The 14,984-nt window shown below is 42.1% G+C and overlaps 1 protein-coding gene across 1 annotated transcript in view; it reads right to left on the bottom strand.

Moving 5' to 3' along the window:
* The window catches only part of Reln (reelin), a 437,924-nt gene that overhangs the window by 127,337 nt on the left and 295,603 nt on the right, over positions 1–14,984 (bottom strand). The window contains exons 18-20 of the mRNA XM_052173082.1: positions 13,399–13,632; positions 12,627–12,788; positions 7,526–7,762 (exon numbers count right to left, since the gene is read on the bottom strand). Coding sequence (XP_052029042.1) covers positions 7,526–7,762; positions 12,627–12,788; positions 13,399–13,632 — 633 coding nt within the window. The remainder of the gene's footprint in view (positions 1–7,525; positions 7,763–12,626; positions 12,789–13,398; positions 13,633–14,984) is intronic.

Raw genomic sequence — 14,984 nt, 5'->3', positions numbered from 1 at the left:
TCACATGATTATGGTATAACAATCTCTCTGCCCACCGTCACGGCAAAGGACCTGTTATTTGTTTATTTATTCACCTACTCTAGACGCCGTAAGGTGGCTTAGGAGGAGAACCTCGGGCTCTTGCGTATGACAGGCGTATGCTCTGCCACTGAGCTTTGCATCCCCAGCCCCACTCAGCTTTTATTAAAATATTTATTTTTACTTTTACTAATACATATGTGCCTCTCTGTGTGTATGTGCATGGGCATTCAGGCTCCCGTGGAGGCCAGAAGAGGATGTCAGAGTCCCTAGGAAGTGAGCCACTAAAATCGGGCGCTGAGGACTGAATCTGGATCCTCTGGAAGATCAACAAGGACTCTTAATCCATCTCTCCCAGTACCCAACCACTAAGATCAGGTTTCACTAGGTTTCTCAGCTTCACCACCAGAATTCACGGCCTCAAGCAATGCTCCTACCTCAGTCTTCTAAGTACGTTGGTTTACAAATGTATACCACTATGTCTGACTACATGAACTTTATTTAATTCATATGAAATAAACATATATTTAGCATTCTCTTTAGCCCTGTAGTTTTGCACATGTAGCTCGTGCTTTCAATACAGCACACAAGCAAATACTATTTTCTAGTCCATACTAATAGAAATCTCCCTTGAGACATGAACACAAAATTTTGAATGCTACCATTAGTTCCTTTTAAGTGGGACTGCCCATCGTGTACCTGGTCTCTTCTGTCTTATATCTCCATTTTCCAGGGCTGACTATGCTACCCGATGGTCATTCACAGGAAGGCTGAGTTCCACGGGGTGTCCTCTTCTACCAACATCAATCCAGTGCTACCCAATTCCCCTGCTATCTTTCATTATTCCTAGTTTAATTTGAATTCCCTTCTGTTGTTCTTTCACTTTCTAGTCAAACATTAAAAATTTTCTCTTTCTAAAATATCAACCTAACATGACAAGAGCCCCTGATTTACTTATATAAGAAGGTTTCAATTAAAAATAATAAAATAACAGTAGTCTCAATGAATTATGAGAGCACTTGGATCTTTAAAGCCTACAAAGTATGTAGGTGCCTCTTTCAACACTTCTCTACATCACAGTCTATTGATTTTTCTTTCAATGAAATCTGCTTTTCCTCAAGTGCCACGATTGACAGCTTTTCTCACCTCGTGTTAATTATGACTTTAATTATTAGCACTCACAGAACTTTCTCCTTTGTACTACAAACACAATGTTTTACATTACAATGCATCTGGGATTGCCTAACCCCTTATCAGTCTTGCCTCAAATCTTATGATGACATACTTGGAGCTGTTAGGAATAAGCCACCAGTCATAGTGAAAATCGACAGAAAAATACCGAGAACAGTACGTGTGGCCAGCAACCTCTCTGCTATATACCTCTCCCCTTCTGGACCAAATCTGGGTTATATAACAAAACCTTACTTAATAAATTTGCTTTGATCTCTTTAAAGGCATGCTTTTCATATTACCTAAGTGAAATTACATCTATTAATCTTTGAAACTCAAGAATGCTTCTCACACCATGGACATGAGCACCGCCGTGGAGACAGATTTCCTCCATTCAGCCAGTCAGTGATGACAGCATTCGGGACGGGAACTTCCCGTCAATGGTCACACCTAATCCTCACTGTCATCCCGCACGCAGACATCACTGCTCCCACTTCGGGGTTGAAAAGCTGAGGTTCAGAAAAACTGAATGCATTTTCTGAATTTCTGGTGTTGCTGTTTTGAGGTGGGAATTATGTTTGGTGATATAAAAAATGAAACTACTAACATGCTGTCTTCTAGGAAGTGCAGTAGAATGTGAACACTGGCTATCTCACTCTGCTCCCCTCCTAACTCCTCACTGAGGGCCACCCTGTAATGAGGTCAGCGGACAGGGCAGTGGCTGGGGTCAGAATGGGAATTAGAGAGGTCAGCAGGGTATGGATGCGCTGAAAGGCAAAGGGGTGACTGGGAGTCAGAAGTTGGAAATGTCTGCTCCTACACCATTCCGCAATCAGTCCGAGCTATTCCTGATTTTCACGAGTCGCTTTACTGCAACCTTCTCAGACTTCTCAAAATTCCTCATTGGTTAAACATCTCCTTGCTCCGAGTTTCCAAACTTCCAAGAGGCAGTGTCAGAATCTGAACTCCTGTACAACCTCAAAGCCTTGATGCTGCTACAACAGGCACTCAGTCGCATCTGTACCGTGGGAGACCTAAGGCTACACCGGAGCAATGGCTTTGCACCTGCGATCAAAGGGATGCTAATATCCTCTAATATTATTACTAATTGGGCTAACCAGGTCTAATCTTTGATAAAACCCAGCTGATTCCATTGTGGCCCTAAGATGCAGTACTGAATGCGGTAACCCAGACCCAGGAGGATAAATGCTACATGCTCTCTCTCAGCTGTGGCTCCTAGTTCTAAATCCTCAGATATAAATATATAACACAGAGTAACCACAGAAAACAGCCATGTGTAAAGGACCACAGGTGTGGGGGCCTTAGGCAGAGACTGGGGTGTAGGTAATATGAAGTGGGAAAAGGGATAACAGGAGGGGTCCCAACAGGAGTGGGGAGGGAGGTTAGTACAGGTGGAGAGGGAGTAACAGGGGACAAATAGCACCAAGGTCATTTGATAAAGTCTCCAGGAATCATATTATTATGTATTTATCTAAAATTATATTCTCTCTCTCTCTCTCTCTCTCTCTCTCTCTCTCTGTGTGTGTGTGTGTGTGTGTGTGTGTGTGTTCATTGTTCCCCATAAGAATTGCAATCTAACAGAAATGTCAGTTTCATGCAAACAGCTCCCTTCAAATAGTTGGTAAGGGTCATCTGTGACATTCTTCAAACAATACAGATATGTATGTAGGTCTTGATGTCTCTCAGCAGCTAAAGGTGTCCCCATATTGCTAAACACAGCGTGCACGTATGACACAGGACTCAGATGATCTGAGCTGGACCTGACCTGAATGCCTCTTTCTTGTGGTCTAACTTCCGTGGTTCCAGAAAATATTATGCAAGCTGTAAAAGGACAATCAAATAGTTCTGCCCAGCTGCAACACCTAGGAACCACAAACATTACCAGCATAGCGAGCTATGCATGGACGTGCAGTAAGTGGCACTCATAGGTCAGGGGCAGTCAGGAGCTGCACAACTGGACTTATGACCTACTCAACAGGAGGGACGTCAGGCCTGATACGCCAGTCATGAACCTTACAAAAGAATCGAGTTCCGCCACTTGCTAGACCAGTGAAATTCCTTACTATACTCTAATTCCAAATCTTATTCTTATACCCATAGCTAAGTTTTGCAAACATGATTTATCAAAGAATCCTCTATAGCAAATGGGGACCATCACAGAAAACCACAGCTATATTCAATGCCAAGATCAAGAGATCATGGGGAGCCCAGCTTCCACAGATACATCTACAGCACAGCCCCTGCATCTATGGCTCAGGGAACATCATGGGAGAGGAGACAAAATGATTTTAAGGACTAGAATACCAGAGAGTCTGCTATGAAACAGCCTCTTCCAGCAATGTCTGTGTAAACATGGCCAGAGAATGGCACTATTAATGGGGATGGAATGTGGAAGGGAGTTTTTATTCGGTCTTGCTAAGCAAAAAACTGCAGGCAGACAGGAGCATGTTGTCCTCTGAGAGGCTTCACCCAGCAGCTGACTCACACAGATGCAGACACCCACAGCCAAACAGTGGATGGAGCCTGGGGACTCTTAGAGTAGAATAGGAGGACGAATTGTGGGTACCAAAGGGGATAGAACTCCACAGGAAGACCAACAGAGTCAACTAACCTGGACCATTGGGGCTCTCAGAGTCTGAACCACCAACCAAAGAACATGCACAGGCTGGACTTAGGCCTCCCCACTCGTATGCAGCAGGTGTACAGCCTGGCCTTCATGTGTGTCCCGAACAACTAGAATGGGGGCTATTACAAGCTGTCTCCTATATGTGGGGTACGTGGGCTGCCTTGTCTGGCCTCAGTGGGAGAGGAAGTGCCTCGCCTCACAGAGACTTGAAGTGCTAGAGTGGGGAGGGATACACAGTGGGGGACCACCAGCTCAGAGGAGAAGGGGAGGGCGATTGGGGAAAGGACTATGGGAGGGGGTGACCAGGAGGAAGGCAGTGAGTGGGATGTAAATTGAATAAGTAAAAAACAAAAAAACCCTGCAGGCAACCAATGAGTCCTGGGAGGAGAATTCGCCTTTCCGAGGGACGAGCCTCTTTGCTGGCTGTCCAGTACAGAGGGATGAGCCTTGAACCATATGCAAAGGAACAACAAAAATGGACTCAGCACTTTGCATTCATATGTTTGTATATATGCATCCATACACGTATCTACGTAACAATAATAATCAACGAAAAGGAGTCCATCAACGTGAAGGAGATCATAAGAAGGGTTTGAGAGAGGAACACTGGGAGGGGCTAGGAAGAGAGAGGGAATGGCGAAAAGGATTCTCTTTCAGTCAAAAACATTAAAAAAAAAGATATGCTTAGGAGGTTTCAAAAATTATTTAAAAATATTAATGCAGATATAGATTCTGATTTAGTGAATAAAGGGAAGGCACTGACAAGAATTAGAAGGCATTTCTTTCCCCCACTGAAAAGTGCTTTCGAACGGCATACCCTAAGTGACTCACAGCATATTAACTCTAGTTCCAATAAAAAAGCAATTGTCCGAGTTTTCCCTGGAGAACAGCCTGGGACGCAACGATCCCGGCTCATGGAAAGTCACGAGCCTCAAATGAGAACCAAATGAACACCCAGCTGGGAAGAGGCGAGCATCATTAATTTAACACCAGTCTTTCAGAGCAGGCCATGTCTACATTTCCCTGGGGAGAGATGAGGTCAGCACAGGGCAGGGGCCGTGCTTTCAGACGCATTTAAAGACTTTTTTTACTTAATAAGATAATACGTGCAAAGGATGCTCTGTGGAAAAAACAAAAACAAAAAGCAACGGCTCCTGCGGAGGACTGGGAGGAGATAATACAGTGTGCCAATACCTTCTCTCCAATTTCCAAACTGTAACAAGTGTTTCTGAACAACACCGCCAAACAAGTTTGCATCCAAGTTTAGACAATGTATTCCTCAACAGCAGCAGCAGAGAAACAGTCATTAGAGAGTTTTATTCTAAGGTGCTGACTTAGATGGGAGCAGTCTGAGACTTTCCTTGTGGCTTCCATTTAACGAGCAGTAAGCAGTTTTCATGTCCTTTTACAAATGGTTACTGTGTTTCTCTAGTCTCTCCATCAGGAGCATCTCCTCGGATGCTCTGTGACTAAGACAGCTCCTGTTCGTTTGAGAGAAGATCACAGAGGCAAATCTGACCGACTGCTCGCATGGGTGCGTGGGGCTGTTAATGAAACTCCTTTGGGGCTGCTTGGGGTGCCCACGGGGATCTTACAGTTTTTATTTCCTAATGGTTTTCTAGAATTACAATTGCAATTGTAAATTCATAAAGTAGATAAATCTCCACAAACTAAAGCAGTCGTGGGTTAAGGATATTCATCAGACTTGTGTGAAAGGGCATTGTTTACAGGATTTGATCAAAGCAGAAAAATTGAAGCGTTGTTATCTTGCATTCAACTCGAGTGTTAAAATGCTCAGCAACTTTGGGGGTTTATCGGAGCAGATGTTAACTATTTATGAAAATAAACATGTGGTACAGGACTTGCATTCATGATCACACTCTTTGTTACGGTAAAGTGCTGAAAAAGATTCACTACATAGTCTTGTGTGACATGCATGGCTTACGGTACACCGCCAATCTGAATAACTGCTAACTCAGGCCACGCGAAAACTTCAGAAGCTGAAAATTCTAATAAATCTCATTTTCGCCTGCATCTTCCCATTTTCTTGTTCACTTCCCCTGTTTTATTTTAGGTTATTTATTTATTGAGCTATAGGCTTAGGGGAAAAAGCATCTGAGGCTGTCATGAAGTAGAATTTTCTCTAGTCCGTCCAGTTGAAACTTCACTGTGTCTAGTCTGACGCGCTTGAAGCAAAAGTAACCAGCCGTCCTTCCGTTCCATTACCTGCCATTTTCATGGTACAATTTTGATCCTGCTGTGCATGGGATGTGACTACACACGCACCGTTCCCATCCAAGGTAATTTGCTGTGCAATGGTGTGTAAAATTTACCTCTAATTATGATAAGGCCACTGACGGGTCATTTAGGAGACGCTCTGGGGAGGCAATGGCAACGATTAGCTTTCGGCTATGACTCATCTGGAGGAAATTAAATTGGTCTGGTCATGACTTGATAGAAAGTAAAAGTCTCTTAGGAAATTATTCCTCATCAGGCTTATCGGGAAGCGGGAACCAGGAGGGCAGCGGACGCGGTGGTGAAGCCTGAAGGATCATTTAGACCTAAGCGTGAATCTGGGACTCTCCCGGGCCTAGAAAACAATATCTCCGAGCGTCTTTCTGTGCCACTCCTGATGCATACTTATTTTCTCAATGCCTGGCATCTCCCGCCACGCCCTCCCTTCTGATGCTTGAGCATGCCAAGGCCATTCTTGACTTGGCATCCTTCACCACAGAATCTCTCATAGCTGGGTTTCTCTTCCTGGAATCTCCACATGTATGGGATTCCTCATTTTTCTACTTTTTAGTCAGTGAGATACATCATGGCCACCTTCTCAGGTTTCCAAAGGTAATTCTCTGTCTCTGAGCCTCTGTCTACGTAAGTAGCTCAGGCTGGACAGAAACTCCCTACATAGCCAAGAATGATCTTAAACTTAATCTTCATGTTCTCACCTGTCATGTGCTGGGATTTCATCCATATGCTACTCTGAGGTGATCTAAGGTAGGCTCCCCTGATGGCCGGGGGGTGAGGGGGGGATTCCCTGTCAGGTGACAGGCCTGTCAGTCGCTGCTGTATCCTCTTTAGTACTGCCAATGCTATTATACTTCAAGTGATTTACTTCTTGTTTGTCATATAGTTACATTTGTAAGTTACCATTGGAAGGAGAGCCTAAAAGTAAGGACAATCTTAACTAGATACTCCCCAGCCTTGAAACTCCACTAGCATCACTAACTAGATGAGCTGATAGTGTTCGAGAAAATGGATTAAAAGTAACAACTAAGTTAATAAATCAGGGATGACAAACTTCTCGAGCTTTACATATGACAGCATAAAGATAGAACTCTGTGAGAAATTTTAATAAGCCAACCACTAATGTAATTTCACACCACAATATCATCATCCCAGCCCTCCATAAAAGGATAATACAGTGATAACTATAATTACTAGTAATTTTTGAAGAAGATCTCTACATATAATTTTGGAGGCAAAAAATTTGAACTAATTACTATGAAATTTTATATTTATTTATTTTGGTTTCTTTTGTCCTCATTCTGATATCATAAATAGAACGCCAAGTTTTTAATGTACCGTGCTCAGCCAATCTTTTTCAGCCACAGCCCTAGTGCAGAATGGACTACAAGTTCACCCTCCTGCTCTGGTTACTAATTTAAATTTGAACAAACTCCTTACCAAAGCGTCCAGTCATGGCCACAGTATGGCTGAACATTCCCAAGGTAGAATCCCAGGGATTGAGTGACTTCCACGAGATTGGTAAAGTCGAGACTGATGCTATTGAACAGGATAGAGGTCATGACAATCTCATCAATGGCCCACACATCTTCTCCTTGGGAAGAATGGTACGGCTGCCACCATCTGAACTGGATTCCAAACTGTCTTGCATCATCTGGTAGTTCTACAGAGATTATCCTAAAGGGGAAAGAACTTAAAATTCAGATATCTTGCTGTCTTAAATCACACATATTTATACTACAAACCTCACTTCCAAGGAAGTAGTTGAATAAGTTGAATTATTTAAAACTCTAAGCTCCAATATCAGATACACTAAACAATTAGTCAGGTTAGTTCCCCTTGAAGTGCTTAGCATGGTTCTATTATATATATTCTCCCGAGATGTCTGGCTTGCTATATGCCTCCAACAATGTCCTCTACACATATCAAAAAATATGACTGTGTTTTCATTCATGGGCATGCAAAGAGGCTAATTCAATCAAAGGCAGTATACTCGTCAAAGGGTCAAAGGGTGACCCTGAGTGGCCTGTCACAGTTACAGCTGTGGTGCAGTGGGAGCATGGCACTCCCGTGGTCCTGAGTTTAGCATGGTGGGCCGAGGTCAGTAGCTGTGTCCCAACGGCATGACAACGACCCTGTTCCTGACAAATGGTGAAGAAAATTAAGAATAATACCTAATTTCAAGGAGCAATTATCGTACACAGCAGCAGGAACCACGTTTTAATGGCCTCTGCAACGACACCAGCCTGAAGCTCCATCAATCACAGTCCCAGGATGCTCATGTCCACGCTCGAGGTGAGATGTGAAATGGGCAGCACACGGGACGTTTGTCTCCATCAGGGCTCAGTTAGGCTCTGGGAGAGGAGCCTGCAGTAGATGCAGGCTGGAGCATCTGTGGAGGTTTTTCTCAGCCAGTGAGGAGAACGAAATACTTCACTCATTTGTAGGCTAAGGGGCTATATGGGCAACTTCCAGGTCTGAAGTGTCAGCGTCCAAGGCTGGCTTTCCCGAGCGACTGCTTTACATAGTTATTGTGTAAAAAATGTTAAGACTATAGCTTAGATATGTGATTAATCTAATGAAAATTAATATATATTTTCCCTTGACAGCTAGCTTAGGAGTGGCTACATGAGCAGAACGCAGTGCCTGCCTTGGTGACGGCCACAACTACTCGGAACTTTCTAAACCAAGAGAAAACACATCTTAAAGAACAGTGGAACATCAATATAGAGACACAGTAATTCAAATGTAAAAAAAATATACATTTAAAAACTTAAGCTAGAAAGACATTTAATTAAACTAGAAAAACAAAGACCTAAACACACTTGTGGTTTTAAAGTAGTTTCCATAATCAGACAAACTTCCTACTGATAGAATTAATTGGATGATAGTTAATTTGATGTCTTAGTTAAATTTAACATTTTTGAGAATTTTCACTTCCATTTTTCTTTGTACTTATAGTATGGTCATGAGTATTTATTCATAACAGGCACTGTAAAGATAATTGAACTATTTTCTAACTGGTTCAGTAATTCAACTATTAAATTATTGCTTGATAATTTAATTTGATTAGCATATTAGAAAATATTTTCTATTTTAATAATTTTAAATGAAATTAATAATCTCTCTGATGAACAGATATGTGTGCTTAAAAATAGCTAAAAGTAGAGTATTTTATGTACATGCATAACTATTTATGTATTTTATGTAACTAACAGTAATTAGAGAGCTCAGTGTTTTCATTACCGAGGTGTTGCTATTCTTGGTCTGTGGTTAGACCGTTGGGTCAGCATCCCCTGGGACTGATGACTTTGCCATCAAAGGGAGGCTGCTTTATGTGCTTTATGAGGATAGAAACATCCAATGGCCAGGGCCAGAACCTCTTCCTCTGTCTTGCATCTTTATGTCAGAATGTACAGTGGTGGTTGATGCACAGTAAAAACACAGACCCCAGCTGTGAAGTGTCGGCATCGGAGGCCAAAAGAGGTGTGGACACAGCGGCAGAGGAAGGCCACGTGTCCCTTGTGGGGTGAAGCAGGAGCTAAGGGACTGTGGTGGGATTTAGATCTAAACACGCTGCTTCTTGTTCTTGGTCTCCTGCTCCACACATCAGCCAAGGGGTCGGGGCTTCTTAATGATGTTCTGGCTCTTTACATATCAGAGCAGCTGGCTGGAACAGCTAGGGAGCCTTGGATTAGAATGGCGCTCCGTGAGAGTACAGAGATTTAGGTTAACCTACTTCAGTCTTTCCTCTGTGGGTAGGTGTTATATCTACTTTTCATTTTGGCGTGTGTGTGTGTGTGTGTGTGTGTGTGTGTGTGTGGTGTATGTGTGGTGTGTGTGGTGTATGTGTGGTGTGTGTGGTGTGTGTGTGTGGTATGTGTGTGTGGTGTGTGTGGTGTGTGTGTGGTGTGTGTGTGTGTGTGTGGTGTGTGTGGTGTGTTTGTGGTGTGTGTGTGTGTGTGTGGTGTGTGTGGTGTGTGTGTGTGTGTGTGTGGAGTGTGTGGTGTGTGTGTGGTGTGTGTGGTGTGTTTGTGGTGTGTGTGTGTGTGGTGTGTGTGGTGTGTGTGTGTGTGTGTGTAGTGTGTGGTGTGTGTGTGTGTGGTGTGTGGTGTGTGTGTGTGTGGTATGTGTGTGTATGTATGTATGTGTGTGGGGGTGTGGGTGTGTGTTGACATGTATGGGAGCACACATGTATGGGAGCCTGAAGTTCCCATTGAGTTCCTCCTTGATTGGTCAGTTGTCATTTCATTAGTGGGGCTTGAGATGAGCTCTGCTAGTGTAGGCAGACTGACGCAGGGGACCCAAGCTTTGCCTTGCGAGCAGCTGCTCAAATCGACCAACTTTTATGTGGGGTTTTTGAGAACCTGAACTTGTATCCACTGAGTCACTTCCCCAGGTTTCATGGTGCTATTTTTAAAATTTTATATATATTACAGAATTGGGAGACTTGAAACAGAGGGATCAAACCCAATAAATAATCAAGGCACAAAAAGAGATTGAGATTTGACTCTTAAATACCTTTAAACTATAAAGATATAATAAATAAAAAGGCTGAAATAAATTTAAGCTCTAACAGAATTATGATATTTTACAGTAATAAAGGTACCAATGAGCTCACAAGGTATTCATCAGATTAGGCATATTACAAGATTTCAGATTTAATCCATGAGCAGACAGTTCTTTTATTTTGGAATGAGTCACAGACTATCTGAAACTGTCCTTCAGCGATAGTGGCAGGCAGCTAAAAGACCAACACATGGTTCATACTTCATTTCCAACAACTATGACATCAAGAGATAATATAGGATTCAAAGCAATTACAGGAAGCAATTTATACTGAAGAAAACAGACGACATGGCTAAAGGCGTCAGGATATATTTAACTCTATGAAAAATTTCCATGGTTTGTATTATTTATTATGAAGAATATAATTTAGCAAATTCAAATATATCAAATATATATCAAATTCTACTTCTGCCGTGTCAGCTTTTATTAATATTTGTGAGGGAGAGAGAGAGGGAGAGAGGAAGCGTCATACAGTCAGATGTGCAACTGCAGAAAATGAGGGTGTGGGGGACACTAACATTCTTCTTAAGAAAAAATCCTCCAGTCTGATCTTAATCTTTTAAAGCAAACACATTGCTAAAACTGAAAAGCGGCCTTAATTCTGCTTAGAAGAAGGAGGCTACTGTCAAATGGTGGGCACAGTGAAACACACCTTTGCAGTAGCACATTAAGTATGTCATTATCTTTCATATCAACAAAGATGAATTATATTTAATTACAGAGATTGATTGCTGGATTTTGCAGCTGTCCATCTTTGTCAGGAAAACGTTGGGAGTTAGGCCACGTTCACTTAGGATAATAATATTTTCTTCATGATTTCACCCTGTTGCTTTTTGTTTAATTTATTGATTCACATTCACTATGCAGAGTCTGGGGAACAGTTCCATGGGACTTTGTCTCTCTGAGTGATAAAGAGAATTTAGTCTTACATGTTTACATGTATAACACAAGCATCCACCACTGCTGGGGCATGCTTTAGCATGTAACATTTAGGCCATAATAGTGAGTGACTGGCTCTGATACACTCTACTTCATTTCATGCACAAAGCTATTATATTGTTTACAAAAGATTAAATGGAAGTGGCCATTACAAGACTGTAAAATACATAGCATGTATTATGAGCCCTCTTTTCTCTTCCTTTCAAACCTTGTCTACTCGCATGGTGTCAGGGAAAACCTTGAGGATTTTTCCATCCCAGGAGAAAGGGCACTTCTCAGAAGGAAGTAGCATGGGTTTGCACATGATTGTAAGTGTGGACAGCACTTGCCTCTAATGGCGTTTGACTTGATACCTCAAGTGTGAGATTTCCCTTCCTTCCCTCCCTTTGTTCTTTCTAGAGGACTTTCCTGAGAAGCTCTGTGTGTTATAGCAGGCCAGAGTGTCTTTGAAACATATGTGTGTAACATTCTGTCACCACTGAAGGATAGTCCTGTCAGGTAAATCTGACTCTGACAGTTGTGTGTATAACCATTAAATATATAAGCAGAGAGAAACAGAAGTGGCCAGAGGATAGGATTTTATTTGTATCTTCACATGTGCCATTGTCAGGGACTCAATACACGTGAGAAAAAAATTTATTCAATTTATTACTTAATTTTACTGAGTGAAAATCCAAAACATGCTGGTTATCAGCTTTAATGAATTATTATAATGTTTATATGCAATTTATTATTTATAAGATGTTCTGGGGTTTAGAATAACAGTGTAGGCTGTATTTCTTTCCTACCAAAGTAGTTTCCTTGGATATACATTTCAAAATACAAGAACATATTTCTTTAAAGTATTGAAGTCAGTAGGAGACATAAATTAAAAAAATATGGCTTACCAATTTTTCATTACAGTAGAAGAATATACAGAATCTTGTACAATTTGGCCCTCCACGATACTGTAAAACTGAATCCCTCCATGATACTGCTCATGCCAGGAAGGAACTATTACGGGATCCACCTTTGCTGACATGCTCTGACGTACCTGGGCTCATGGTAGCTGAGATATGAGTAGTGCTCCAGGAGCTTCCACGTTATCCCATTGTCATAGGAATAGTGCAGTAGGACCCCTTCCCCCGGCTGGTCAGGGGCCCGGCATGTGCTCAGCACAGACTTGCTCCCCAGCCTCAGTGTGAACTGCAGAAACCTAGACACGAGTAATTCACAATTAGTAAGCACATTAATATTCTTTTTGATAGACTAAGAATTTCAAACACATTGAAATGAACCTCTCAAAAGCTCTAGGTTTGCACCATTGTTTTATATAAGTTTATATAAGTAATTGTACTGTGAGATGTATAAATAGCTGTAGAAGATGTGTATGTAGATGTATCTGTAAAATATAAGTACATTTATAACTACTTGGATACCGTGTACTTGTGTACACATACTTAAAATGCCAATCATTTCTTTACTGCATTATTTATCAGGCACTGGGGGAAGGGTTGACATCGAGTAAATCTAATCAGCCCCTGCAAGCTGTCAAATAAATAAACTATATGAATAATTAACCAGGCTTTGGCTTAAGAACACAGTTTTGATGCAAGCATCTCATATTTAAAAAATAATGTCAGTTGTTAGTAGCTCAGAGTTATTGGTGAGTCTTCTAGTTCGGGAAAATTAATTATAAACAAACTAAGCATCCTTCCAGCCTACTTAAAGACTAGAAGATACATCCATCGAGTAAAAGACAAAGAAATGGATGCAAATTCCATCACATGCTCTCTGCATATGTCCCCATGCCCACCGGCACTCACCTGGACTGCGAGCTGTCCAGAAAGGATGTGATTAGCTGCCGCCTCCCGTCTTTGTTGAAAACTAGAGCCTTACCACTGGCTAAGACACCACATCCAAAGCTGACTTCAGCACCACGGATAGAGTAAAAGTTATGGTAAGAGGAAAGTCTGGAACTGCCAAAGCTTTCTGAAATAAACATCGGGAATGTCTGGGACGCCATCTCACAAGCTGGGCCAGAAAATCCGGGGTCACACCTGAAAGAAAGATAGAAAGGTACTGGGGACGAGTCTTGAGCTGTAGGTCCTTCAGAGCCTGCTGATCTTGATGGTCCATCCTTAGGACACGCCTGAGATTACTCTCTCTCTCTCTCTGTGTGTGTGTGTGTGTGTGTGTGTGTGTGTGGGGGTGGTGTGGGTGGGTGGGCAGGGTGGAAGGGTGGAGGAGTGGGAAGGGGGAGTAAAGGGGGTGGGCGAGATGGTATGGGTGGGGTGAGACGGGTGGGGTGAGTGGGAGGGGAGTGGGTGTCTACAGACAAGGGGTTTAGGGAGTGGTAAACAAGCCTCAGTAGTCTTTGGAGAACACTGATCTGAAAGTTTAATAATGGCCAATTGACCATAAATATCCCAGAAGAAATCAATCTCTGCAGAAGCCTACTGTAAAAAGCTATGATTAAAACATCTCAGCATTTACCTCTGATCAATATTAGAGCTCATCTGCACACGCTGACAGCGTAAAATCCATGAAAGCACATGTGACTTTATCCATGATGCTCATAAACTTTACGAAACAACTCTAAGTGGTTTTTTCCCACCAGAGACAGGATTTCTCTGTGCAGCCCTGGCTCTCCTGGAACTTGCTCTGTAGACCAGGCTGGCCATGAACTCACAGAGATAAGCCTGCCTCTGCCTTATGAAATGCTTCTAATAAAAGATTTATAGAAGTTTCTTCTAAGAACAAAGGTAAATATGACATTAAGGAAGGAATTATTTTATATATTATGAGGCCATGAAAACCAGGATTTCAAGGGGAAGTGCATACCTCTGACCTAGATACAAGTCCTTAGTAGAACTGTGTTGCTTTTCAAAGGTTCAAGGAAAAGAAGCAGGTCTCCCCAGCTCAGTGAGAGCTACGTTACATCTTCTGCTGAACCCCTCTATCTTTTAGCAATGCATGAACTTCATCATTGTTGAATTAATGTTTGAATACCAGAAACATCATATAGTTTAGTTAGCTTTAGTTTCTATAGTAAAGTTTTGAATTATACAAGTCAGTGTCTTTAGTGCAGGAGCATTTTTTACTGAAGACTTTAAACTTCCTGAAATCTGAAATAACCCTTCCACACAGCAATGTACCAATGAGTGGGTGTCACGGCCCAGCTCAGAGGGTGCTCTCTGGCAGTGTTTCTGAAGCCAAGGCCCTCAGCGATCTTTTCCAGGGTCTACAGAATGTGATAGCAAATGGAAATAAAGTGCCAAATTTGATGTACATTATATTTTCCAGCATGGCAAGCATACCATTTTTGTCAGGTTAACAAGGAGGTTGGGCCCTAAAATGCCAAGAAGTAATACATCGTGAAGTTCGAGGGCTGTCTTGGCAATGTACACAG

The sequence above is a fragment of the Apodemus sylvaticus genome, chromosome 2 (genome assembly GCF_947179515.1).
Source record: "Apodemus sylvaticus chromosome 2, mApoSyl1.1, whole genome shotgun sequence".
NCBI classification, from domain to species: Eukaryota; Metazoa; Chordata; class Mammalia; order Rodentia; family Muridae; genus Apodemus; species Apodemus sylvaticus.
The sequence above is the reverse complement of the archived record's forward strand: the minus strand, read 5'-3'. Positions and strand labels throughout refer to the sequence as shown.